Here is a 27675-nt window from a genome sequence, read left to right as displayed (position 1 = left end):
ATATACAAATTTCTTATTTTCAAACATCATATTTTTATTTGCCGTTGTTTATTGCGCGGTCTAATTGACGTCAGTTAATCAGTTTGGCTTGTTAACATATTGCTCACTGGGAACGATCACCAACAGCTGCTTCACACGAAAACAAGAACGAGACAGTGAATCATAGCATAATCAACAAACAAAACATCTCCCTGGAGTATCCCTGGACATTGTAAATCCCCTTAAACTGCAGTTGCATCATTTCACCATTGCACCAACGTAAGTGTCGCTAAACGTATGCCACTAACGGCTACTGCTTTTGTTGCTACTGTGCGCAATTAACTCGCGAGTGCGCAGTTTTCTTACCAACTAGAGTCGTGCCCGTGCTTCCGCGATCATGTCGTCCGCATCCGGATCGGAAGTGCAACCGGCAGAGATGCCGTACATGCCAGAACTTGCCGTACTCGATGCACGGATCCGATCGTTCGAGAGCTGGCGCTTTGGTCACATACAAAATCCGACCCGGCTGGCGGTGGCCGGATTCTACTACACCGGCACGGACGATGAGGTGCGCTGCTTCCAATGTGACGCTGGCCTCCGGGATTGGCTTGTGACCGATGATCCCTGGCAGGAGCATGCCCGATGCTTTGCGGAGTGCAGTTTCTTGAGGCTCGTGTTTGGCGCCGACACCGTCGACGAGGTGCTCCGGAACGGGATCGCTGGATTTAAGAACGGTGCCAATACGGCAACCACGCCCAGTGCAACGGTTTCAGGTCCGATCGATGAAACGTCCAGCGAGCTGGCACAACGGTTGAGAGAGGAAAACAAACGCATGAAACAAGAGCGAGAATGCAAAATATGTTTGACGCAGGAAGCGGAGGTTGTGTTCATGCCCTGTGCCCATCTATGTAAGTAATGGGGGGATTATTTATTTTATTCATTTTTTCCATTCAATAATTGGTTCCTTTTTTATTCTAGTATCCTGCGTACAGTGTTCTACGGGCGTCGATAACTGTCCGGTGTGTCGCGCGGTGATTACCCATCGGTTTCGGGCATTCATTTGCTAAGTTCTGCTTGAAGTGACATAAGCCATTATTTATTTTAAAAACATTTTACATTATGTTACCATTGTAACCTTATAAGAATAATCAATTTCACTATTTTAATGAACTTTCTCAAAGTATAAAAAAAACAAATTTTGAACACCTTTAAAAAAACATTAAAGTACATTTTTTCTTCAATGTGCAGGCTCTTCGAGGTTCCTTAAAGGTGCGCGCTAGGGATTCTAGGGTCGTATTGTAACACGAGCTACGCTATTGGCTTTAAAAAATCTAAAATATCCGCCTGAACTGTTCTTCTGTGAAATGCTACTTATAAATTACAGCTGATTACCAACGGTATATGATGATGATGATTAGTTCCTATGTATTTCATTATTTGAATAAAAAAAAGTTTGACACAAATGTAATGGAGTTAGTTTGATGGTAATTCCGGCGCCCAGGAAACACATGTATGATCACGAGAATTCTTGCGGTTATTGGGTATTATTAAAATAAGATACATATTTTGTTAATCAATCATTCGTCCGGGCATCTTTAACTAGCCAATATTTCTAACGTTAATTTGCAACATATTTTGCCCCAAGCGACCAACGTAAAACTAAATGTGCCCAATTTATTTATTTTTGATTTTGTGCTAAATTTCAGTTAAATGTTTCCTAACTTACAAGCTTTCATATTGAGAAAAAAAACCCAATAATAAATGTAGCGGTCCTTCCGATGGTGGAACTATTTTATAAATAATCCAATTGGAATTTCAAACAACACCTTCCCAATGCAGTGTTGATCTGAACGGCAGCGTGTCGGCATGAGTCGGTGCCGTAGACGGCCTGGTATTTGAGATCAGGCATTTAATTTCGTGCATACACTGCAAAAACTAGCCTTTGATTGTATCACTGCTAAACGTACAGCGAAAAAAAGAGTTTAAATAAACAAAAAAATTAATAAAGGCGAACAAAATGTGTCAACTCCGATGGAGCAGCGGCAACCAACCTCTCTGGATGGAGCTTCGATCGCCAACATCGACGCAGTAGGTTTAGGCCCAAAACAATAAACATCCATTTGCAATGCGATGATCCTACAACTGTACTTCGAGTGCCATCGCGGTAGGTCAGTGTTTCGCTGACATGTATCGATGTAGAATAATACTTTGTTCGAAGCGGACTTTTCAATACTTGATCGTCCAGGCGATCATAGAAACCCAGAAGGGGTTTCCTTTATTGGAAACGTTGGAGTTTAGAAGCCTTTCCTTGGGGGAACTAAACTCTTTTGGAACTAAAGTTGGAAGGTGAAGGTTTTAGGCAGCCTAATGTCCTATCTTGACAGTCCGAACTGACTTGCCACGGTCGGAATTGGTTTTATTTAAACTCAAATGAAGTTAAGGGTTTCGCACATTTGGTTAACCTGGAACCTGGAAAGTTATTGTTTTCACTCAGCTAGTTACGTTTGTCTTTTGTGTACAAGAACGATGGTTCTTATCACTAAGTTCCTGTTTTGGGATTAATGCATATACTGCTCCTGCAAGAACTCAAAGTACGACGGGGTACGGAACTCAATGTTGTAAAGCCTCGCGCATTGCCTCATATTCCGCCGAATCACAGAAAAACTAAAACAGAATATTACACGAAATACCAAACGAAGTTTTTAGAGATTCCGCAGTAGAGTCTTGGATCCATTACGGATATCGTTGGGGCAATATTTACCACCACATCGTTCCAGAAATTTCCAGAATTATAAGGATCCATCCGGGGGTGAAGAGTCTGAAGGAGTCCAAATCATGACTCTTTTGAGCCATCTACATAGCAATACTGATTGATATTCAAGTCATTTGTGAGTACAATTTTATTTTATTTTGATATCTTTGATCATAGTAAAAAAAAAGACCTCCCAAGCAAACATTTCCATACAAATCAACTCAAAATAATTATCTATTCGACGTCGAGATGACTCGATTGCAGGAATAAAACACGCTCAATACTGCAAAGAATCGTCTGTGTTGAAAAAAGATCACTTGCAGATCTTTTTACATTAGAGCTTTCTAACAATACTCTGATGTCCCGATGTCACCCGATCCAATTTATTGCGGTCTAGGGCTGATATTCTTGCTATCGGTTATTAATAAGTTACTGAAAGCCAAGTCCCACTAGTGGTTCAAGCCGGCCTTGATCGACAACTGTTGTGTGGTGCCAAAGAATAAGAAGAAGACATTAATTTCGCAGATAACGAAAATCTGGTTTGAATTTTATGACATCTACAAAATGTTTCCCTTCCATGCTGCCACCTTGTACTGTATGCAGACAGCAGGCGAAGAATTAGGCAGTCTGCAAACTAAGCGATCGCATGGGACCCCGAAATCTCGAGAGAGCCCCGAGAAAAGAAACCCACCTACCGCTTACAAGTACAACTGCTTCTCAATCTTACTCTGGTTTAGAATTCTTCATTCAACTTCTCACTCCATACAGATCAAGCCAATTGTTAGATATCAAAAACAAATAAATGTTCTAACATTCCACACGTGTGGTTTTATTTACATTTCCTGATCTCCAGTTTGTTACAAGGATTAGATAAGGTTACATTTACAATATGCAGAATAAAATGAGATGCATTCTGGAACGCAAAGCGTTCTCATCATCCTCCTATTCGGCAATATACTTACTCGCGCTATCAGCCGATCAAACGATCGTACCGGTTTTGTTCGCTTTTCATGCGAATATTCCGTTCTTTGCATAAGTTATTTCACTGTACACGATAAAGATTCGTAAACCGGAAATTTTCGCTGCGCTTTGGAACCAGTTTGGCGTTTTTGGTTTCCTCCAAAATCCGTCCATGCAAAGTGCATAACGATGAAGTTCATTTCTTTATTCTTCCGTGATTTTCCATCGATCGTGGATGAAAGAGCACAATAACTACCTTTGCTACGGCACAGTGCGGTCTGGTGTCTTAAGTTAACTAACGCCCCGAAAGCTTTTTGTGCGTGTTAGATTGCCTTATGATGTGTTGTTCTGTGAAACGGTTTCTTTTATTGTTCGGGTTTCTGTGTCTAGTTTCGCGTAGTGTCGCGGATGCACAGGAAGAGAATCATTTAACGTGCGGTAGACGTAAGGTGAAGTCAATTTTCCTCATCCATAACGGTGTAGACGCGAAGGCCGGTCACTGGCCGTGGCATGCAGCGATCTTCTATCGAAATAAGGAACACAATGAATACGAATGCGGTGGATCCATCCTTGATCACAACACTATTCTCACCGGTAGGTAATAATGCGCAATGTGCTAGACGTTATTTTAAACCTTCATTTTACCAGCATCCCATTGCGTGTATACGGCTGGCGGTGTGATTTCTGCAACCCGCGTGTTAGTACACGTGGGACAAAACCACCTTGAAAAGGCAAGTGAGTACACGCAGATACACGATGTACGGGATATCATAGTACATCCCGGGTTCAGCAGCAACAGCATCATCCACGACATTGCGCTGATAAAGCTCAGGACTAACATCACAATGACCAAGTACGTCCAGCCCGTCTGTCTGTGGACAATGGACAGTAAACAGGATCTGATCGTGGGCAAAAATGGCACGATCGTTGGATTCGGCTTAAATGAGCAGGACGTTGTGTCGCAGCAGTTGAAGCAGGCCTTGGTTGGTGTGGTGGATGCATTGACGTGCATCGCAAGCGATCGCACGGTGTTTGGCACTCATCTAACAACGGACATGTTCTGCGGGAAAGGACAGAAGGGTGTGAGTGCATGCAATGGAGATAGCGGCGGTGGCATGTTCTTTGAAATCGGTGGCAAATGGTACGTCAGGGGACTGGTATCGTTCACTCCGTTGCGCGGAAATACAGGATTGTGTGATCCGCTCAAGTACACTGCCTATACCGATGTGGCCATGTACCTGGAATGGATTAAGCCGCACATTGATCAGCGCGTGCTGTCCTACGACAGCGATGTGCTGGACATTGATTACGAGGAAAAACTGCGGCTGTTCAATTTTAAAACGTGCGGCGTAAAACAATTTATCGTTTATCCGGATGGTGTATCACGATGGACGATACCCTGGCTTGGATTTGTCAGAGTAGGAATTGAAGATGAGCCTAGGTGTGCTGTTATACTGATAAATGAATGGTACGCGGTCGGACCTGCACATTGTTTCGAAAATGACGCGATTGAGTAAGTATTGCTTCATTGTTGGGAAAAGGTATCATCAATCACTTTCCCACACTTTTTCCTTCCAAAGATATTTCGTTGCGCTAGGGCATCTTATTGATGACGGGGAGGAGCAATGCACCTATTTTGATGAGTCCTCGGTATGTCCCTATCCATTACAAGAACGCCCAATTGAAAGGATCATTGTGCATCCAAAGTTCGGTACAAACAATACGGCGGACAATATCGCACTGATCGAGCTACAGGTCTCGGCCGACACCAGTCAGCCGCATGTGCAGCCCATCTGCGTGCCTGTTACGCCCGAGCTACGAACGAACGCAAAGGCAAACCTACACGTAGCAACGGTTTCTAGGGAAGACGATTCCTACAAAAACATTCCCATTCACTATCTAGAGTCCGTCGAGTGTATGAAAAAGTACGCCGGGCAGAACATTGTGTTGGAGCTGGAAAACAAACGACTGTGTGCAGAAATAGCAAACCAACGGGATGAAGAAAATTGTTCTCCATTAGTGGCGGGTGCACCGCTCCAGGAAATGAAGATGTTTGACGGCAAGGAGCAGTACTTTCTACAAGGATTCGAGCTGCTTGGACTGGCTTGTAATGCACGGGCACCACCAATTTACAACAATGTAGAGCCATACATCGACTGGATACTGTACAACATGCGGTACCGCAGCTTAGAGTCAGCGGATGGGTTGACAATTTCAAATGCTAACAGCACGCAACAAACACTCGAGTCGGAATGGGCCATGTTGCAGCAGCAGCCGGGAAAGGAAAAATTGCACCTTTTCGATATGCAAACCTGTGGCATACCCGGCGCAACTTTCGAAAATTTGGGACCGCTAACGGTCACGCCGTGGGTCGGACAGCTTGAATCTACCGAAAATGTTACGGATGAAGACTTTTTGGATTCAGATACTGTAGTGCTCATAAGCAAATGGTACGCATTGGCCCCGAAAAGTATTCTAGCGAGAAATTCAACTTGGTATGTTACTTTGCGTGTAGCGTAGATTTCTAATGCTTATTGAGCTTCCCTTTTTTTGTTTATTTTCTAGGAGAATTCTTAGTCTAGGTAGTTACAATCGGGATATTATCACCGACTGTTCCCTTAACGTATGCGGACAGCAGAAGGTAGAAATAAAAAACATTATCATCCCTTCTGCTGATCATCCTAGCCAGATATTTGCACTAATAGAGCTGCTCGAGCCTGCCAATCTGAGGAATCCATCCATTAGACCCATCTGCTTGCCCTTCATGCATCAACTGCATCGGCAAACACCCACAGAAGTATTTATATCGTCTAGCAGAAACCTGCTTTACGTTGACAGCAAAAAACTGAAGATGGTCGATCACCTGATTTGCCAGCAACGATTACTACTTGAACGTGAATTCGTCACCTTGGACGAGAACATCACTTGCGCAATCGAGGCAGAAAAGATTCGACAAACAGAATTATTTTCCTTCGTGGGCACCCCGTTCCACACGAGCGTGTGGTACGATAAACGAATGCGCTACTTTCTGTACGGAGTGGACGACAATGATCTAAATATGTTCAAGAAATTGATTTATGGGCCCTACTTGTTTAACAGGATTATGTTAGCGGATCTTGATTGGGTGGTAGAGAACATGCGGAAAAAAGAGCGTCAAACTTCCTTCCCCAGCACAATGAGAAATAAACGAGTGAATTTGAGGTCCGTTAAGCATGCACCCAAGCGGGATTTGTTTAACTTTACCACCTGCGGAGAATCATCGAACTTCTATCCAATTCCATGGAGGGGAGCCCTCTACTCCAATGCACCGTTTTTCAATGACACTAAATGTACGGTGACACTCATTAGCGACCGATATGTTGTAGGTCCAGCATATTGCTTCAGCGACACTACAGCAGAGTAAGTACGGTTGTGTGTTTTGACTTGCGCTGGAGATCCTAAGCGAAGATTCTTCTCTACTTTCAGAAATGTTATAGTATTCGGGCTTGATACAGATCGGACAGAGTGCGCTAGGACCAATAACTCGGCATTATGTGGTCTTCCTTCGCAACGCGTTGCCACTCAGAAAATCATCTTTCATCCGCACTATAACCGAACCAATCATGATAACAATATTGCGTTGGCTCAGCTTGCAACTGCTGTAGATACATCTCGGCCGAATGTGAAGCCCATCTGCTTGCCGATTATGGATTCGATCCGTAGTTATGATACAGCGAGCCTAGTAATGGCCTCTTATAATATATCCTCAGCTTTTGCTGACTATAAAATCATTACCATTAATGAAAGGTATTTAGATCCGCTGGAATGTCAAACGCGGTGGCAAGGCTTGAAGGTGAGCTTCACCATAGATAGTACGCAGCATTGTGTGATGATCAAACGAACGGAGCTTGATGAATGTGTCGGTGTATTCGCTGGTATTACACTTCACTCCCTGCAAACACTGCACTCAAGTGAAAAACACTTTCTGCGTGGATTCGTCATCAACGGGCCAAGAGTTTGCAGTATTTATTTTCCCGCAGTTTACCTAAATACAGACACTTATTTGGATTGGATACTAGAAGCAATGGAACAGCCGGCAAGTTTCGCGTCTGATCTGCGAAAGGAACTTATTTTTAGTAAGAAATAGAAACATTTCGCCCATATTTTATAAGGAAATAGGAAACGCCCTTAGGTAACGTTATGATAATTTGCCTGTGTCTTGTACTTTCTAACAATATCACACAGAACACACCCTCTCTATACATATATACGGTCCATGAGACGGAGTAGGCCGTATATACTACATACTTATAATCACGGGATAGTGGGAGAGATCTCGTCTTAATCTTTTCAACTGGTGATCCTCGCTGCAGGCAATAGGCAGTTAAAAATACACCCAGCTCTAGTGTTAGGAGATTCGGGCTTCGGAAGAAGCTTTATTTTAAATTTAAAATCGAACAATGAACCACGAAAAAAAAACGATACAAGCCGTTTTTTATAGGCAGTTAAACATGTATTATTCGCAACAGAAAAATAGTTCCTGATAATAATAAAAAGGATGTCACGGGGGACTTGCGCCTCGCGTGATCGAGAGTTTAAATCGTGTTCAAGCAATTCACAATACGACCGAAACCGTTCTTGCTGAATAAAAAAATAATAAAAAATAAAGCGTTTTGAAATGATAATAGTAGCAAAATGTTGTTAATTGACTCGCAAAAGCCTGTAAAGGGCTTTCAATGAATATTTTTTGAAGAATTCATTCAATGATGAATAATTCAAACCTCGAATCGAACCTACAAATGTTCATGAAGCTGTTCACATTCAAGAACCTTTGAAGATTCATGCATACTTAAAGATTTATAAAAGATTCTAATAATTCATAAGTATCTAAAATGTTCACGTTTGCAGCGTTTGCAATCATCATCACTGTCATAACGTAGCACTTGCGAATCGTTTCCACGAGACACAGTGGAAAAAGCCGAACTGTTTGTAACGCCACAATTTGACAGTGAAAAGAGCCAAGAACCAAAGCGCAAAACAATTATGATACGAATAATTGCAAAATTATTCTAACACAAAAGATAGTGATTCGTTAATCTTGAAACATGCATAAGTTAAACAGAGGTTTTTTTAGAAACAATTGTAGGGCTATATTGATGGAGAGAGTAACTTAATGCAGGGAAGGTGTGCCTTCCATACCCTCCTGCACTACACAGCTCGCTGGAGTAAAGTTGGATTTTGGGTATTAAAATATTGCAACAAATTCAAAAGTGATGAAAACTAATGGTCTCAAGCTATCGGAATTAGGCGCCGTAAGCGATTGATTGCATGAGAATGTCTTACTCTCTACAAAAGAAAGAAATAAAACAATAAAAAACACACCGCTGATAACCTCGTCGATTCCTGTTTGTTGGGGTTCCCCGTATAAATTTAGCACAGATCGTTTTCCATTTGAATAGAACTTCGTCTTTTTCGACTATGGTGCGTGGTCTCCCGGTTGTATCAGATTAGGGAAAAAATACAGACACACACGTAGAAGACGTCACGTTTGGTGCAAAAACTCGTTTTTATTCAACATTTTAACATCTTCAGTTCACGGACACACCTTCGCGATTGTGACCTACCGAAGAAAGCAACTCGCACATACGGTGCCGAGGATCGTGTGTAGCAGCGCAGTGATCGGGCACAGTAAGGCACGCGGGCCGTATGCGGCACTTCTTTCCCTTTCTCAGAACCATCCTGCATTTAGCATGCTGGTTTCAGCATCAATTTAGTTTTTTTTTTTATGGCAAACTGGGAAACCGCAACACTAACCGGATTTTTGAGAGATTTTGGTTCGTTATTATACGCGATAACGTTCAAGGTGAAGGCTCGTGCACAGCAGGCTCTGCTAAGCCAACCGGCAACGCGGCGAAGACAGGAAAGACAGGAGGCAGGTCCGCACATTGGTTGATGGGTGAGCGCTGCTGGGAACTCTTAAATTGGCATGCATTTGGCACGCGCCTCATCAGTCGTGCCGGGTTCGTCGTGTGTACGGGCGCGCGATAAGTGAGTTGTCAGTGCGTGCTCTGGGGACAACGCACCAACGTTAACGTGTGACTGAGCCGGTAGCATATTTGCACCTACCGAAATTAGAGCCCGAAGCGCGATAATTTCCTATTATGGGTTCAGCTGTGAAGATTCGTAACAATATGGCATCAGCCATGGTAGGAGTAGTGGCAGTCGCACTGCTGATTGTCGCATGCTGTCAGATCGTAGTGGCGCGTAAGTATAAGTTACTGTAATTCCAACGAAAGGATATTTGTGTGCGTGTGTGCGTGTGTGTGTGTGTGTGTGTGTGTGTGTGTGTGTGTGTGTGTGTGTGTGTGTGTGTGTGTGTGTGTGTGTGTGTGTGTGTGTGCGTGTGTGTGTGTGTGTGTGTGTGTGTGTGTGTGTGTGTGTGTGTGTGTGTGTGTGTGTGTGTGTGTGTGTGTGTGTGTGTGTGTGTGTGTGTGTGTGTGTGTGCGTGTGTGTTTATTTGTATTTGTTTAACGCCACTGTTCTTAAACTCCGCGCAGAGTACAAGCAGTGTAAAGGCGGTGAATCCTGCATAGACATAAATGAGTGTGCACATTTCGGACCACACCACACCGATCCCAAGAAATGGTCCGACAGCTTGAAGCACGATTTTCGCGACAAGTTGTGCCACCGTGAAAGTAACAACGGAAAATTTGTAAGTATGCACAAGCAAACGCGCAGCGGTCCAAACCTGCACAATCTCGTGTTCGATTTTTTCAAGCAAAACGAGGGAAGAGTCCGTTAATTTTAAACGTTTCAAGGTCCCCTAAACTACTACAGTTCCAAGACCGATGTAGGAACATTGTGCCAGCAGGTTAAATACGGGGTTTCCCACGATTTATTGGATGGTTCCCATAAATTTTTGGTGGGTTCCCATATTGTTTTGGTGCGTTCCCACGATTTTTTGGTCGTTTCCCAGTATTTTTTGGTCCAATTGTATTAATATCCAATCGGAAAATACCAATAAATTATGGGAACCAACCAAAAATCTATGGGATACGATCAAAAAATCGTGGGAACGCACCAAAAAATCATGGGAATTGATCAATAAATCGTGGGAAAGGAACTGTTATGGAGTCTGCTCAATATCTTTTCACGGTACAAGGATTTTCTTCGTTTGGTGTTTACGAGACGTTCCAGCCAAGTGTTATTATTAGGTTTAAACATGCCAAAGAAATAAAAGAAATTGAATGGATTTTAAAACATTTTCTATTACCAACAGTTGTTCAAGGTGTGCTGTCAGCAGGAAGCGGACAGCAACAACCATCGTAAGCGCAACCTGACGCTGCTCGATCTAGAAAAGTGCGGTCCGTACATCGAGGAAAAGATTGCCAACGGCATAGACGCCATACTGTTCCAGTATCCCTGGATGGCACTGCTGCAAGACACGGAACTTGACTTCGTTTGTGGCGGTACGTTGATCAACAAGCGCTACGTACTGACTGCAGCCCATTGCTTTTCGAGAAAAGCTATGTAAGTAAAGCATATGCATTGTTTATCCGCCGGCACTATAAACGCCGTTTGTACCTGCTCCAGGAGCTTCCGAAACTGATGACGGTCCCGTGTCATCCTTAGACAATCTGTTATCGCACAACCCCTCTTCTATGGACGGTTTTACATGAAAACACTACTTCCCTACATCTCTAGTAAATCCTGTATCTATTCTCCTGATTAGACGACTTCAGACGATTCATATGTTTGACAAACCGTTCATGATCTCTACATAACTAACGCTGCACAGTGCACAAAAGCGGAAGCCGACCGAGATGAAAACGATTTTGTTTAATTATTTTCAACGCCGGTTGTATTTTTTTCTTTAAATTACTAATCCCAGCGATCGGCAAAGTGCGGGCTCTTTGATATCGAGATGACGGCTCTTAACAGTTTTTATAACAGCACGGTTAATGGGGCTTGAACCCACGACGGGCATGTTGTTAAGTCGTGTGAGCTGACGACTGTACTAAGAGATACAACGTCTGTTACAACTTTTATAAGACAATACAGTAGAACGTCGATTATCCGGGACGACGGGAATTAACTGTGCGCATGAATCTGACAGCTGTTCAATGGTGGCGAACATTTTCAATGATGGTCATGTTGTTAAATTATTTTTTTATTATTTTTTATGAGAGTCTGACATTTGTTGGACCATCCATTGTCCTTGAAAATCGATTAACCGGCAGCCAGTTACATATTTCGGTCCCGTACCGTCCGGATAATCGACGATCGAGGTGCCTTTTGCACAACGCAGCAAGCGCAGGTTTGCATTTTTACATTATCTCTTTTTTAATTTATTTTTTTAACACCAGAATCTCGGTACGTTTGGGCGAGTTCGATCTGCAGAGCGATATCGACTGTGACAAGCGAGGGGAGCGGTGCGCTTTGCCACCCCAGGACATTGCCGTGGAGCGAACGATCAAACACAAAGACTACAGTGCGCGACATAAGGTGAACGATATTGCGCTGATTCGACTTGCATCGGAGGCGTCCTATAACGAAAGTAAGTAGCAAAAACAGCTGACACATCGCAGAATTTTCTAAACCCCGGTTCATCCGCGGTACGGCCTATTCTATTCTACCAACCAAGTGCAGATGTGATGCCGATCTGCTTGCCAGTGTCGCCGGAAATGCGCACAGTAAAGGAAATCTATTACGTTTCCGGCTGGGGATTGACGGAAAACAATACAAGGTCAGACGTACTACAAGTAGGACTGCTCAGAGAGCTTCCAAATGACGTGTGCCAGCAGCTGCTGCAAAGGAAGGACAAATACGTCACCGTCAATAGCGATCAGATGTGTGCGATCGGAGCGAATCGGACCGACAACTGTAGCGGTGATTCCGGTGGACCGCTCAAGACGGTCGCTGTCAACGCACGTTTCGTACAGTACGGCGTGGTGTCGTACGGGTTGAGAACATGCGGTAAGGAAACTGCTCCTGGTGTATACACTCGTGTGGAAAATTACATCGACTGGATTTTGGACAATTTGGAAGAATGAGTGAATGAGTGTGTGTGTGTGTGTGTGTGTGTGTGTGAGAGAGAGAGAGAGAGAGAGAGAGAGAGAGAGAGAGAGAGAGAGGAAAAAAGAGAGCGAAAATAAAACGCCATTCTGCATAACTCTTGTCAACTTCTATAGAGTGGGAAACCGTTTATCCGTGTTGTTGAGAAATTACAGTTCAATACAAAGATGACATTGCGTGACGTGAATGATAAAATTCACGAAAATATTCAAATATTGAATAAAAAAATAAAAATAAAAACTTCTAAACTTCAAAGAAATTGAATTTGGGATAAAATATATACTTTGACCTATTATCCGTGTTCCAACTATACTTTTTCTAGAAATATTCCTCTCTAACGCAGGTAAGAGGGTTTCGCCAGTGAGACCAGGTGCCAGGAGGTAGGTGAAGATAACAATGTATTAAAATCTCTTGAATGAGGAATCAATTTTAGGGGAGGAAAAAGACAGAAAAGATGCAAACTAACGCAGGTGTTACTTGTATCGGATTATTGACTATCATTCCTATAAACGAGCCTGATTAATCCTTTGACAGTCTCACGATTTTTAGAGTATACACATACCCATAATGAAATAATGGTAAGAAGTTCGTATAAAAAATAATTGAGGACCTTTCTGCAAACTGCTGCTCACACCGATTCATGAAGTGACAAATATGCCATTATCATTGTTTTACCTCCCTTCTCCTCTCTCCACGCGACGAAACGGAAAACATATACACTGCTCCAGTCTCACTCGGCCAACTCATGGCTGAATGACTTAAAACATCGTAATGTTTAATCCCATGTTGGGATCATTCGGTTTGGAATGACATTCTCATCATCAATAGGAAGCTGTTCCAAATTGACATGAACCGTGTAAAAAGAAATTAATAAATACTTTTTTTATTATTCATTCAAACAGCTTACATTATTCAAACAGCTTACAAAAGCACGAAGATATCTTCCGCACCAAACACTGCTGGATACACCATGTAGTGTTGACGGGTATGATGATCATTTGAACGATTCGATTAAGTTAAAATTAAGGACTCATTCACTAAAAATAAAATCAACCATTCTTGTGATATCATACATTTCATAACAAAAAAAAACTTTTTAATTATCGTTTTTAAATATTTATTATAGATTACAGTTCAAAATTTTAGTTTTAAACCTGCGCGAATTCTATACAATTAAATAAAACACTATACAATAAATTTCACTTTATAACACCAATTGACTTCACCTAATTCGACTAGCCTAATTCGGCCTAATTAGACTTCACCTAATTCGACAGAAATGTAATTTTACATTTTTAAATTTACAATTTACTTTTGGTTGATTATAGAGCACGAACGCTCCAAATAAAAGTCTAGTTTACCGTCTTATGCTAGAGGGGAGACTATATTATATCGCCGGTAAAATAAAACCATCATTTTTAATCAGATTCAGTTGAAAATCGGTTCCTCGACTAGTAGTCAAACCCCCCGCTATGAATCCTAAAGCGAACCCCCGCCCACGCACGATCCGTGCAAAAGAACCGGTTGCGAACCCAGACGACGTACCTCCGCGCACTCAGAATAGGAAACCCGTCGGCCTGGCGAAATCAGTCGGAAAACCGATCGACCGCGAAGACACTGCTGCTCAAGCAGTCGCATTCCAACCCCGGGCTATGTCTTCAACGCCAAGTGCAGAGAAGAACGACCCGTTGCTTAAATCTTCTGTATTAATAGAAGGGGCATCATCGGGAACGTTGTGTAAGCGTCTCGGACGCTTTTCAAATGATTATAGTGGATACGTCCAGCTAATTCGCTCGTCATACGAGGCGATAGCAAAACGTGACGCCAAACTCGGAAAACCCCGATATGTGGTATTAAAGCTTATATACTGTAACAGCACTAAAGGCAGGCATCGTGTATATTAAAAAAAACTGTTCTTAATGAAAATGTAACCGGCAATTCTATTCAGCTTAGACCGATGTGCAATCTTTTGGCGACCGAAATAATTATTTTTAAGATTTAATACGTAAAACACTCACATGAAGTGTCGTACAGGAGCTTTGATATTGAGAAGAAGCGAAACTGAACTTGGTTTTAATATTAATATACATGTTGTTTTTTTCAGATTAATATATTAAACGTGCTGAAATTAAGGAGATTATTTCGGTTGTATATAATTTTGGAATGGTACTGGTATAATTATTAACGTATCAAATTGGTTGGGAATCGAGCACCGATATCGAACGACTAGTCGGTCAACGATCAACGTGGAAATTTGTAGGAAATCTTTCTAGAGATCGAGGATCTGTGGGACGCTGTGGAGCCTATTTCCAAAGCAGATGAAACAGTAGAGGCCGTGAACCTCGCGAAAGACAGTAATGCTGCGAGAGGTAGAATAATTTTATTTTAAGAACCGCAATATTACTATCATGTAAAGGATGCAAGGTCCTAAGTGTTGGAAGGGTAACAAATTTGGCCACATCTTTAAAAAATCTGCAAGGAGCAAGTCAGATGAGGGACATGCAGCAGAAGCGCATTTCGAGGAAATGGACTCAAACTGATCATATGTGACAAATAGTAAACGACGAAGTAAGTGGAAGAAGGGACGCTTCGCAAAAATCCGCTGACGAAGAAAGTGAATTATCCAACACATGGTTGAGAATTTATCAAAGGGCTGTGTAAGATGCAAATGTACAGTTTCTGGATCATATCATATCAACGGTTGTTCAAAAGCATATCAGCAAGTGATCGTCAAAGTGAAAACGCGACTTATCAAGAATTTCGCGTGAATCCGCTGACGAAGAAAGTGAATTATCCAACACATGGTTGAGAGTTTATCAAAGGGCGGTGGAAGATGCAAATGTACAGTTTCTGGATCATATCATATCAACGGTTGTTCAAAAGCTTATCAGCAAGTGATCATCAAAGTGAAAACGCGACTTATCAAGAATTTCGCGTGCTATACGAAGACGCAATGACACCCATACTAGTGAATGCGTCTGTTGTAGTGCAGACGTCGTTGCCATTTGTGCTATTCCTACTTTCAGTGGACGACATGAGAGGATTGGCATAAGTTGTGGTGACCACTATGTGGCCTTACCACTGTTCGGTGCTGACCTCACTTGTGTACACACCGAAGGGATGAAAGGCGTGTGAAATATTGTAACGCACTGCACTTTCGTAAATGTTTTTATATTTTATAAAGACATTGAGCCTAAAGGCTTATTAGAAATCAGATTATGTAATTATGGTGAGTAAATAATTGGTATCGGCTGTGGAGTCGGTATTGTTCAGACAAAAAAAGAATAACAAACAAAGACGCAATAATGACGTCGGAAGCACTTGACTTCAATTTTGGGTAAAAACTCGTTAAAATCTAGTTTAAATTTAGGGTTAATATATGTAAGAAAGGAAAAGCGCTAGTGGTAGGGAGAGAGAAATAACGGTAGCGAGATCAGGAGAACGAGAACGAACTAGGAACGAGTTGCGAGAGAGCAGCGTTAAAATCGGGAGCGCGGGTTAAGCGCGGGGAGTTGAATTCGGACCGCGAAGCGATTAACATGTTGTGAACTGAAGTCATCAATAAAGAGTTATTTGTCTTAAATCGAATAAAAAACTCCACATTTGATGTCAGAAGTGGGATGAACATCCAGACAACAGTGGTTTTACGTGTAGTTGTGGGATGAACATCTAGACAACAGTGGTTTTACGTGTAGCTTGTGGGATGAACATCCAGACAAAAGTGATTACAACGTTGAGTAGATTGATCTAAGAAAATCAATTAAAGTGAGGGAAAAGTGATCCCATGACTAATTGATTTAGTGATCAGAGTTAGACTCAAATTTCGGTTCAGTGGACTGAAAGTCAGTTAAAGTGAAGGAAAAGTGATCCTGTGACCGATTGACTTAACTCGATTTGGCTGTGAGTGTGAGGTGAGCGGAATCAGTCAAAGTGAAGGAAAGTGTTCCTGTGACCGATTGATTTTGGCAAAACAAGTTGACCGATCAAAAATGGATGAGCTGGAACAGCGCATTCTTGATCTGTGTGAAGAATTCACGAAGACTGGCCTAGCGAAAAGGTGCCAGCAAAAAGGGTTGCCCTCAACGGGAACCACAGAAGAAATGGCTAGATTACTAGTAGAAAGTGAAGAAATGTCCAGCGCGGATGTTTCTACTATGGATCAATATCATGATGTGGATGAAAAATCTGAAGCGGCAGCTAGCATTGCAGCACCGAAGGAAGAGCCGAGCATAGTGCAGCAGCCCTACTCCTTTAGGGACGTGGAAGAGGGAATTGAGGCGTTTTGTGCAGATGGCTCAGTGGATTTTGCTGCGTGGCTGACAGATTTTAAAACGCGGATAAGAAAAGAAACGGGAGAACGTGATATTGGAGGATAAAGGTGTATGCGACTCGGAATTTGCTGTTGACGAAATTCCTACCAACGACGTGTATGTGTGTGCTTGGGATAGCTGCGCAATAGCTTGGGCCAAGACGTGCATTTCGTGTGCGTTGCGTGTTGAGACGGACGCGCAACCGACTAATTAGAATACACGTCAGCATAACTGACAGAAAACAGAAAGCGAAAGTAAAACACAAAATCTAACCGGAGAGAAATAGTCGCTACATGAAACAATAGGTCGAGGTAAACATTGTACCGAGTATCAGAGCCTGATTATCCAAACGAATGCGCAAGACGATCCAATTTGTCATGGATCGATCGCACTGAGCAACACGAAGACCACGAACTGAAACTAAATTTGATTCTGGCGCTTATGGTCATCATTTGTGTGGTTAAGTTATTTAAAACATTGTACAAAATGGTTATAGCACAGGCACACAAACAAGCCATCAAAGTTTTGTCACTGCCAAAATAAAAAGGTATAAATACCAAGTGAGTGAGTGAAAAGTGCGCATTCCAACCCGAGCAGCACAGGAAGCGAAGCATCAGCGCCCAGCCGGAAGAATCAACGCAGCAAAGCAAAAGAACAAACACAACCCCTTCAAAGCCGAGGCAGCATCTGCAAGAAGGAAGCGACAGCGAAACCAGACGCAGAAAACAGCCCCGACAAGATGCGAGCAAACATCAAAAAACAACAGCAAGCAGCACGCAGTAACTACAGGAAAGCACTGCAGTTCGTGCAATGGATGTTCAATGAACACGAGAAGGTAACCCTTTCAAAGATTCTTGCGTCTACGGAAAGCGTCATTTTCTGTAAGAGGGCTACACCGAGAAAAGGAGGTTTAGATACTGCGGCAGCCACAGTTGAAATCGTTAAGGCTCCCCTTCAAAGCCGAGGCAGCATCTGCAAGATGGAAGCGACAGCGAAACCAGACGCAGAAAACAGCCCCGACGAGATGCGAGCAAATATCAAAAAACAACAGCAAGCAGCACGCAGTAACTACAGGAAAGCACTGCAGTTCGTGCAAAGGATGTTCAATCAACACGAGAAGGTAACCCTTTCAAAGATTCTTGCGTCTACGGAAAGCGTCATTTTCTGTAAGAGCTACACCGAGAAAAGGAGCTTTAGATACTGCGGCAGCCACAGTTGAAATCGTTAAGGCTCCCCTTCAAAGCCGAGGCAGCATCTGCAAGATGGAAGCGACAGCGAAACCAGACGCAGAAAACAGCCCCGACGAGATGCGAGCAAATATCAAAAAACAACAGCAAGCAGCACGCAGTAACTACAGGAAAGCACTGCAGTTCGTGCAATGGATGTTCAATCAACACGAGAAGGTAACCCTTTCAAAGATTCTTGCGTCTACAGAAAGCGTCATTTTCTGTAAGAGGGCTACACCGAGAAAAGGAGGTTTAGATACTGCGGCAGCCACAGTTGAAAACGTTAAGGCTCTCGCAATAAATGAAATTATAGATAACTAAAGAAAAAAAAAGTAGTCAAATTATTTCATGGCATCTTCACTAACTGAACATATTTCAAACCTAGAAACCATTAAAGACCGGCTGAAAGATATTGCAAAAACTTTTAGGTCGTGTCAGCTTAGAATCATTAAAAAACAAATTAGCGACGGGTACGAAAAATTACAGATCGACCTTGTCAGACTTGAAGGGAAAATAAGGGAAGAGGAATTAAATAATCTGGTACGAAGCAGTAGGAAAATCTACTGTGAATTAACGGAACTCATCCAGTTTCACGAAAAAAAAAATCAAGATAACATTACACGAACAATGACTTCGCCAGTAGAAATTATTAAGATCGCGTCGGCACTAGTGCCACTAGTACAGTAAGTTAGTGACAAGTGATATAAAAGAGCAGACAGTGATTACAATATAATAATGGGCAGTGGTAATGCCAAGCCGTAAACGAAAATAAAAGGCAATGAGGATCTAACAATTATACAAACTCAAAACATACACACGGAACAGCATTTATCACAAGATGCTAAAATAAACATCCTCATAATTTTACTCTCAGTTATAATCGTGTGTAAAGTGTTAAAGGCTATATACAAGTTTTTATCAAAACAGGCTCACGATAGAGCACTAAAAATTTTATCGCTGCCAAAGTAAAAGACAATAAAACGAGTTAAAGCGAGCAGAAAAGTGTAAAATGAAAATATATAGACAATTAGGATGGATGACACAATTGAATTCGAGCTAGTACAAACCATAAACTGGATGTTGCACATGATCAAGGCACGCATCGATAGGCCATGCATTAGGGAATATATAAAAGCAGAATTGCATGAAATAGGAGTAACTATTTTCATTGAATCAAAAAACCTGTCCATCACGCTGGACGAAGTGCAAGGTTTACTAGTGAGAGCTCATTTGTTATGGAGCACTGTGGTTGCGACTGCAAATGACAGCGAAAGTAAAAACATGGAAATAAACAGCCATATAGAGGAGTGAAAAGGTTAAACCAAAAGCAGAAAAACTACGAAAAAGTGAATCACCAGAAAAAGAAATAAGTATAACAAAAACATTTAAAAGTGAGGTGACAAAAGTGCTATAAATACGGGAACGACAGAAAAGACATATCATCATTATGGAAAACAAGTGGAACGAGCTACACCACATGACGGCTATGCTGCATGAAGAGGCAGAGCGTAAAAGGCTGCATAAGGTTACCATGCGACTAATTAAACGTGCCTCGAAAGGTAAAAACATAACCAAATCGATGCAGATGCATATGATCCTTATTGAAACACACCTTATGATGGATCAACTGTAACTATTGACTTTAACGGAACGACGTAAGACAAAAGCAGCGAAAGCTGCACATAATAACCTTCAAACGGGCTCACTGTCCGACAGGGAGGTGAGAGAAGACATCCCTGAACCTAGGGACAGTGGATCACACCGGACACCGGACAGGACACCATCTACGAGAACTCCAAGGTACTGCATAACTCTTAATTTATAAACTAATATGATGAATAATGAAACAAAAATAGAACTACTAGTAGAAAGATTAAAACAACTGCATGATAGTTTAAAACACATTGACAGATGCTACAGACAGTCGGAGACAGTTAAAATCACAGTTACGCACAGTACGTGCAGTTGTGAAGTGGTGCTGTTAAGTCTTTGTCGGTCAAGTCTCGATTTGCAAAACTAAGTGAAATGTGTAATTAATTCAGTTGTGTTTGTCCTCTACCTGAAACATCAGTGATATTCAGGAAACATCCGAAAACTCCACCCTCGTGCTCTAAGAATTATACCTGAAGAGTGATGTCCAAATATAGTATTGTTGAACCACCCGTCGCGTACAGAGGCGTTTTGTGCAGATGGCTCAGTGGATTTTGCTGCGTGGCTGACAGATTTTAAAACGCGGATAAGAAAAGAAACGGGAGAACGTGATATTGGAGGATAAAGGTGTATGCGACTGGGAATTTGCTGTTGACGAAATTCCTACGAACGACGTGTATGTGTGTGCTTGGGATAGCTGCGCAATAGCTTGGGCCAAGACGTGCATTTCGTGTGCGTTGCGTGTTGAGACGGACGCGCAACCGACTAATTAGAATACACGTCAGCATAACTGACAGAAAACAGAAAGCGAAAGTAAAACACAAAATCTAACCGGAGAGAAATAGTCGCTACATGAAACAATAGGTCGAGGTAAACATTGTACCGAGTATCAGAGGAGATTTCTTACTCTTCCGAGGCGTATCGGCAGGAGGCAGGTTACCTTGATTGCTCAAACTTCGAAAACCAACCGGTATCCAATAACCTAATTAATAATAATTCTTAGTACAGAAACACAGAATTAGTCGTAAGATGTAGCCATACGCTCGAGAAACATTCGGAAGCGAAGAGCATTACATCTTTCAGCATGATAACGACTCAAAGCACACATCGCGAACAGTTAAGTGTTATTTGGCAAACCAGGATGTGCGCGTTAGTCGCTACGTGAAACAATGGGTCGAGGTAAACATTGTACCGAGTATCAGAGCCTGATTATTCAAACGAAAGCGCAAGACGATCCAATTTGTCCAATTTCGTTAAGAACAAAAATCATGTATCAGTAACCTTATTAATAATAATTCCAAATATCTCTTTAAAACCCATCAAACACTCGAATGTCGTACAACAAAAAAGCTTTGTCTTAAATCTCGAAATGCATGGATCGGGAGATGAACGCGCTACTTGAACGTGTTGTTATTTAAGTATGCAATGTACGCTACAATCTGCACGTATTGTACATATGGAAGCGGACAAATTACTTCTTACTCTTCCGATGCGTACCGGCAGGATACCTAGATTGCTCAAACTTCGAAAACTACTACATTCACCAATCAGACGCAGTCACGCGTAACTAGTAATATTAATATAAGTATGTTTAATGTGATAAGGTTTACGCCTTTTACGCGATTTTCGCTTCCTGTAGCAAGAAGTTTTGAATTATAAAAGGCGTTGGGCTACCGGTATCCAGTAACCTAATTAATAATAATTCTAAGTATGTCTTTAAAACCCGTCAAATATGTTACAATCATTCCACACTTGATTGCAGCACTAGGTTAACTTACAACGACTACATCTATCGACTCCTTATTTAAAGAGTTTTGATTTATCTCTCTACCCATTCCTGCCTCAAGTGGAGCGAAGATAAATGCATGTAGCGTAAAACTAGAATCCAGTAACGAAGAACATAGTGAGATATTTGCGCTAAAGAAAGAGGTTCATGAATTGAAAGACTTTCAATAAATAAAACACATTGCGTTCGACACAAGATAACTAGTGAACGAATCATCAACGGAAAGAGAACAGAAAAAAGATATCTCTGGCGACACCAATGGTGAAAAGCGATTAGAATACTTCTACGGAACGGAAAAAACGGACAAATAAACTGCTGTTAAAAATCAGATAAATAAATGACACAAGCGATAAAGAACGTTACACGTAAGAACGGTACATCCTAAACCTTAATGATGAAGGATTTAGTACGGCTACTATTCTAGAAATGAGCATGGTATATCACTTTTAAATGGATGTAGAAAGAATTAAAAAAAAAAGGATTTTTACGTTTAGGCACATCGCCATGTCCATGGACATGTTCAGGTGAATGTAATAAATATTCTCGAAAAACATTGCCTTGAGCACGAAGAGCATATGTCTTCGAATGTTCTATCATTGATGTGGAGACAGTGGTTCAGTGGCTCCCCATACCAATAGTACTAAAACTTAGAACCCTACTGAACAAAGCTACACATAGCTACGAACACATTGTTCATTTCTCATTACGTAGACATCAAGGAACGAAGTATTGCCTTGAACATCGTAGAAAAAAAGCGATGGGAAACACATTATCGAGTGTAAAGGAGTGGAATATCCCATACCAAAAATTATGGTCAACGATCGTAAATAATCACGACGCTTCAGTGCTGGTTACAAACGCACACATAAAAAACATGAATTATTTTTGTTCGAATTGTAATTCGAATTGTACGCTCACTATCCATAGAGTACATGGGTTCACGGGTAGGCAAAGGGCTGCATAATGTAAACGAAACGAAAGGTTAAAAATAACCTTGAACAGAACTGAGAGAACAGAATGATGAAAGAAGGAAAGTTATTGCAGTAATAACTGCTTGAACATCTTACCCTGCTCAAAATGCAGGTAGGTATTTATCGAAAAATCGTTAACCAATGCTGCCAGAAGGGACTCGGCTTGTCCTTCAAATATCCACAAAAAATACTTCAAGGTCTGACCATATAGCTTCAATGTTAAGCTTAATTTCGTGTGTCCGGATCTATCATATTTCGAGCATGCAGAAAAATTATCAAATATTATAAGCTTAAGGCTTTCGCTGACATTTCGAAGGACTAATCTGAATATTGTAACGCTGAAATTATACCAGTACTTCCAAAATATACTACATATCACATCTTTTGCACGGTTAAAGAACAATATAAATCAAATAAATTCAAAAATAATAATAACAAGATTGTGCGCGGTCGCCAAAATTGATTGCACATAGATATTACTTTCGCTCACCACATGTACGCTGGTCGATCTCGTTGCTGCTAACATTTTTACAATGTAGATGAAGAAACGATGCAACAGAGCAATTAAAGCTAACTCCGAAAGTCCTTCGTTGTGTATACAGAGGTTCTAGAAACAGAGGGAACGTGATAAAATGAGATACAAAAAGCAAAACACCAAACAGGCGGATTACGATTACTAACCTTGAGCTTTGGGGTACAACGGTGCTGTGCGAAGCTTCAATCCATGATTGGTGAAATCGCACGCAGAAATCCGTTCTCGAACTCCTTCTCGGAAAACCGTTCGACCGAGGCGCGGGCCGCCTCCCGGATGCGCGCATTGTACTCCGGCGTGTTGTACAGTATGTTGGCGATGCAGCGCGCATAATCGTACGCATCGAACGCCAGGTAGCCGTTCTGGCTGCCCTCGGACGTTTCGACAATGTCCATCAGCGGTCCGCCGGAGCGGTTCGCGACCATGATCAGCCCGGCCGCCATACAGTCCACCACGCTGATGCCGAAGTGCTCGTTCCACATGCAGTGCAGCCCGATCGTGGCCCGCTGGTAGCACTCGAGCAGCTCCCGGTACGGCACGTTCACCCGGAACTCGACCGCGTTTTCCAGCGACAGATGCTTCGCCAGATCCTGCATGTTTTTCACCCGCACCCGGTCCTCCTCGTCCCGGCACGAGCCGACGATCAGCAGCTTCAGCCGGTTCCACAGCGCCTCGTCGTTGTTGAGCAGCGTGCGCAGCTCGTACATTGCCTGCAGCTGCAGCGGATGGTCCTTCTCCGGCCGGTACTGGCCGACGGACAGGATGATGATCTGCTCGTCCCGCTCGTCCGTCAGCGATTCTAGCCGCTTCAGCTGCGACACCTCGCACGGCGGATAGACGCGGTGCGTCTTGTACGGCACATCCCACAGCGAGATGATGTGGTTCTCGGTCCAGGACGAGTTCACCATCACCGTGTCGGCGCACCGCCCGACCCAGCCGTAAATGCGCGAAAACAGCCGATAGTACACGATCTTCAGCCACGTGGCAAACGGGTTCTTCGCCACATAGCCTCGATTGTTGAACGATTGCGTCTGCGACTGGACGCGCCGCAGCATGTCGGTGCTGATGGTGGGATAGTGCGTGTAGCAGCCAATCTTGCACCCACCGAAGTAGCTAAACACCGGATACGTGAATGCGTACCCCATCGTGTCGATGAACACGTCCGGCTGCAGCTTGAGCAGCGCCTCAAACGCGAGCACAATCGAGCCCAAGCTTTGCCCGAGCAGTGTGAAGTGCGGGTATTTGGACGCTTCCACCCAGCAGCGCTTGCTGAGGTACACGAAGGTGATGCGATCCGCCGCCAGCTTGAGGTTGAAGCTACGCTCCGCCTTGGCTAGTATGTCGGCCGGCTTCGCATCCGTGTCGCCGGTGTAGACGAACAGTTTGATGTTTTCGTACCGGGTCAGCAGCGCCCGGATGGCGCACCACAGGACCCGTTCGCCGCCACCGCCCGCATTGCAGTACGGGTGGAAGAATGCTACATGCTTGACGGACGGATCGGTCCGCTTCCGGCGTTGGAATTTTATGAGCTGTCGCAACAGCAAACACACCGTCAGCAGGCCGATTGCCAAGAATGAGCCCAGAAAGAACAGGACGTAGACGCTGCAAAGCGAAGGGGAAGGGAAAGCATGAAGCCGTGTGATGGAGGAAGCGGTTGCTGGGTTTGTTAAAGCTAATGGTCCCTTCTCTCCCCACCTCCCTTCTCCAACGCTTGAGCTAAACCTAGATAAGTGAAACTGCCCCACTATACTTACAAGCTGCACCAGCAGAACATTGCTGAGCCGAACAACGAGAGTTCGATTACGGCCACAAGCAATTGATGTGCTGTCCTCAACACTTTTGGCTGATGTTTATTTTAACACTGAATCGCACCACACATCGCACCTGGTTTCGATCGCTTGCAGCAATGACGCGGAATGTTCTACGTGGGAGCTGCGTGCCTGACGCCACATGACAGTCGGTGAGCAAGAACGGTTGCTAGAATCGACGACAGTCCATTGGTGCGAGAAAAAAACGCATACCCGCGTTAGTTACAACTTTTTGGGCACCCAAGTAGCAAAAATGAACACTCATCTCCACAATACAGGCAGTCCCCGAGAAACGCGCTACCTCTTATACAAGGATGCAGTAATACGCAGTTTACTTAATTTGACAACAAATTGTACTAATTTGACACATACATTGTCAAAAACAAAATAAATTTCTTTTTGATCAAACTATAAAAATCATTTAAAACGATTCAAAATATTAACTTTCGGTTAGAATCCTATTAAATAAATAATTTGATGACTAAAACCACCCGTATAAAGCAAAATTACTTTTGCAACTAGCTATACAGTAGAACGTCGATTATCCGGGGGCGGATTAACCGGCGGGCGGCTTAACCGTGCGCATAAATGTGACAGCTGTTCAAACGTACAGCGAAAATTTGCAGCGATAGTCAAGTGGGCAACCAGATTTTTGTGCAGCTCTAAAGTGTCTAGCGATATTTTATAAATTCATTTTTGTTCATGAACAGTTGTTAAACCTGTAGTTATTGATTAAAATGATATTTTACTAACGATTATTCGATTTATTCAAGTTGGATTAATCAAAAAACTAATAAAAAACTAGTAATAAAATAATTTTTATATGAAAATGACATTTCTTGGACCATTATCCGTGCAAATCGATTAACCGGCAACCGTCCGGTCCCGAGCTGCCCGGATAATCGACGTTCTACTGTATTTTGACTGGAAACCGCATGATTCGGAAATTCGCGGGAATTTGAGATACGCGGAAATAACGTATCTCGGAGACAACTTGTACACGATTTTCTAAATTTGTCATGTATTTAATCAGGGAAATTATGCTCCAAGAATTGTCAAACGCAAACATTTATTTTTCCATTGTCAGTTTTGCCAGATTTGCCAAACACATCCCAAGTGCCACAAATCCACTAAACGACCACTAAACGGCTTCTAAACGACTCAAGTTCTCTACCTAAACGGAATATAGAAAGACTTCGTTTAGCAGACGGCAAACGACTCATGCATTCTAAAAATAGCGAAAAAGCTGGTGGCGCTCTCTGTTGGTGGGATACCCCAACCAGTTGAGCTTCATCGCTTGGAGGAGAGCTTTCTCATTTCCTCTGTACTGTTGTATGGTTTCGCATTGAAGTTATGCATCGCTAGAACTAGAACGGCGACACGATTGTTTAAATACTAAACTCCAACGGAAACCACCAGCACTGAAGCAAGTGAGATTTGAGTAATGGTCGTTGGTGTTGATACCCACGTATCTGACCACACGACCATTCAAATAGATTTTTGCTCGGAAAGTTAGAAGGCTATATAGGTCATGATAAGATGAAACTTGCCGAAACACATTGCAAGAAAAGGATAGCAATATAATGATGAGTTGTAATACGCCATCTATTGATCAAACCAATGAAGCTGTGGAGCTTTCATTTTTTTTCTATGGATATTCAATTTTCCAGTCGTTTAAGCTTAATCTGTGGCGCTTGGGATCATACTGCTAAAGTGAATGAAAAATGCATTCCGGAATATTTTTTGTAATTTCAACAGGCCTTCCAATAAAATTGCATCCGATGAAGCACTGTCACGGGTCTCAAGCCCGAAAACGATTTTGACGTTTTTAGACAAACTGACAGTACTGACAGCATGGCAAGGATTTTCCATGTGGAAAGGGCTTTTCCAGTTGAAACCTTTATTCATCTTCTAAGGCCGAAAATACACGAACCGGAATTTCGCGGGCACGTAATTCCGCCTGCTGTCAAACCCTTGAACAAACTGTCAACGAAAACTTTTCCGAAATGTCACATACATAGGTTTTTCAACAGGCGGAATTTTGCGGCTGCTGTTCGTCGAGTATTTTAGGCCTAAGACGACATTTTAACATAGTTAGCAACATTCTAAAAATAATAATAATGACTCGATTTTAAACGATCGAAAAAATAACCCTTTGTTAAACGCTTTCGTTCCGTGATATATAATTATTGACATGGTAAACAGTCCAGAAAGTTTATGGCATGTAATAGACAAGATCATCTACAGCGGCAGAGAAATAACAACTACAGACAAAAGAAAAGTTTATCACTAAACAGTGAATATAAACTGTCAACAAAAATCATTATGATAAAATGTAACGACTAGCAAGCATAAAAGTAACCAGGGTTACCACTTGCCTATCGGCACATAAGTGTATGTAATAAATCCGTACTCGAACACAAAGCTAGTTATTCATCACGCAAAATACGACCAATGAGGATATAAGAAGGGTGTATAATCGTACAATTTTACGACGTCTGCAGGGTACAAACTTCTTCTGTGTAGTATCGATAGTTTTTTTTCGAATTCTTCGATTGTTGACCATTAGTTATTCCCCTTCGAATGAATTGGGTTTACTATATTTTCTTTAGTTTGGAGAAGAGAATTTGTACTAGAAATTATATTT

General features: G+C 42.4%; 4 protein-coding genes across 4 annotated transcripts; 3 read left to right on the top strand and 1 right to left on the bottom strand.

Annotated features, from left to right (window-relative positions):
* The first annotated feature begins 80 nt into the window (after positions 1–80).
* Positions 81–1442, top strand: LOC1270611 (death-associated inhibitor of apoptosis 2). The gene is made up of 3 exons (XM_309323.4): positions 81–258; positions 337–887; positions 958–1442. Exons 2-3 carry the CDS (start codon positions 377–379, stop codon positions 1044–1046), a joined length of 600 nt encoding a protein of 199 aa, XP_309323.3. The 5' UTR covers positions 81–258; positions 337–376; the 3' UTR covers positions 1047–1442.
* A 2587-nt stretch (positions 1443–4029) lies between these two features.
* Positions 4030–6811, top strand: LOC133393175 (uncharacterized). Its single transcript, XM_061656637.1, has 5 exons — positions 4030–4285; positions 4340–5204; positions 5272–6186; positions 6257–6728; positions 6791–6811. The coding sequence occupies exons 1-5, from the start codon at positions 4030–4032 to the stop codon at positions 6809–6811; spliced, it is 2529 nt and encodes an 842-aa protein (XP_061512621.1).
* Positions 6812–9614: 2803 nt separating this feature from the next.
* LOC1270612 (phenoloxidase-activating factor 3) lies at positions 9615–12875 on the top strand. The gene is made up of 5 exons (XM_061653059.1): positions 9615–9934; positions 10228–10382; positions 10950–11200; positions 12037–12227; positions 12320–12875. Exons 1-5 carry the CDS (start codon positions 9832–9834, stop codon positions 12721–12723), a joined length of 1104 nt encoding a protein of 367 aa, XP_061509043.1. The 5' UTR covers positions 9615–9831; the 3' UTR covers positions 12724–12875.
* Positions 12876–13838: 963 nt separating this feature from the next.
* On the bottom strand, positions 13839–25199 carry LOC1270613 (GDP-Man:Man(3)GlcNAc(2)-PP-Dol alpha-1,2-mannosyltransferase). Its single transcript, XM_061653058.1, has 3 exons — positions 24975–25199; positions 23370–24822; positions 13839–23295 (listed from the first exon to the last, which is right to left on the bottom strand). The coding sequence occupies exons 1-2, from the start codon at positions 24992–24994 to the stop codon at positions 23406–23408; spliced, it is 1437 nt and encodes a 478-aa protein (XP_061509042.1). The 5' UTR covers positions 24995–25199; the 3' UTR covers positions 13839–23295; positions 23370–23405.
* Between the last annotated feature and the right edge of the window lie 2476 nt (positions 25200–27675).

This window comes from Anopheles gambiae, chromosome 3 (assembly GCF_943734735.2).
Source record: "Anopheles gambiae chromosome 3, idAnoGambNW_F1_1, whole genome shotgun sequence".
NCBI classification, from domain to species: domain Eukaryota; kingdom Metazoa; phylum Arthropoda; class Insecta; order Diptera; family Culicidae; genus Anopheles; species Anopheles gambiae.
This window is presented reverse-complemented; position numbering and strand designations above follow the sequence as displayed.

What these genes read in the sequence shown, in the direction of transcription:
- LOC1270611 (XM_309323.4), top strand. Translation starts at nt 377, where the DNA reads ATGTCGTCCGCATCCGGATCGGAAGTGCAACCGGCAGAGATGCCGTAC. An exon ending in CATGCCCTGTGCCCATCTAT is followed by an intron (nt 888 to 957) that starts GTAAGTAATGGG and finishes TTTTTATTCTAG; the next exon opens with TATCCTGCGTACAGTGTTCT.
- LOC133393175 (XM_061656637.1), top strand. Translation starts at nt 4,030, where the DNA reads ATGTGTTGTTCTGTGAAACGGTTTCTTTTATTGTTCGGGTTTCTGTGT. An exon ending in TCACAACACTATTCTCACCG is followed by an intron (nt 4,286 to 4,339) that starts GTAGGTAATAAT and finishes TCATTTTACCAG; the next exon opens with CATCCCATTGCGTGTATACG. An exon ending in CTAGCGAGAAATTCAACTTG is followed by an intron (nt 6,187 to 6,256) that starts GTATGTTACTTT and finishes TTTATTTTCTAG; the next exon opens with GAGAATTCTTAGTCTAGGTA.
- LOC1270612 (XM_061653059.1), top strand. Translation starts at nt 9,832, where the DNA reads ATGGGTTCAGCTGTGAAGATTCGTAACAATATGGCATCAGCCATGGTA. An exon ending in AAAGTAACAACGGAAAATTT is followed by an intron (nt 10,383 to 10,949) that starts GTAAGTATGCAC and finishes TATTACCAACAG; the next exon opens with TTGTTCAAGGTGTGCTGTCA. An exon ending in GGAGGCGTCCTATAACGAAA is followed by an intron (nt 12,228 to 12,319) that starts GTAAGTAGCAAA and finishes AACCAAGTGCAG; the next exon opens with ATGTGATGCCGATCTGCTTG.
- LOC1270613 (XM_061653058.1), bottom strand. Translation starts at nt 24,994, where the DNA reads ATGTTCTGCTGGTGCAGCTT. An exon ending in ATGTTCTGCTGGTGCAGCTT is followed by an intron (nt 24,823 to 24,974) that starts GTAAGTATAGTG and finishes TTCGCTTTGCAG; the next exon opens with CGTCTACGTCCTGTTCTTTC.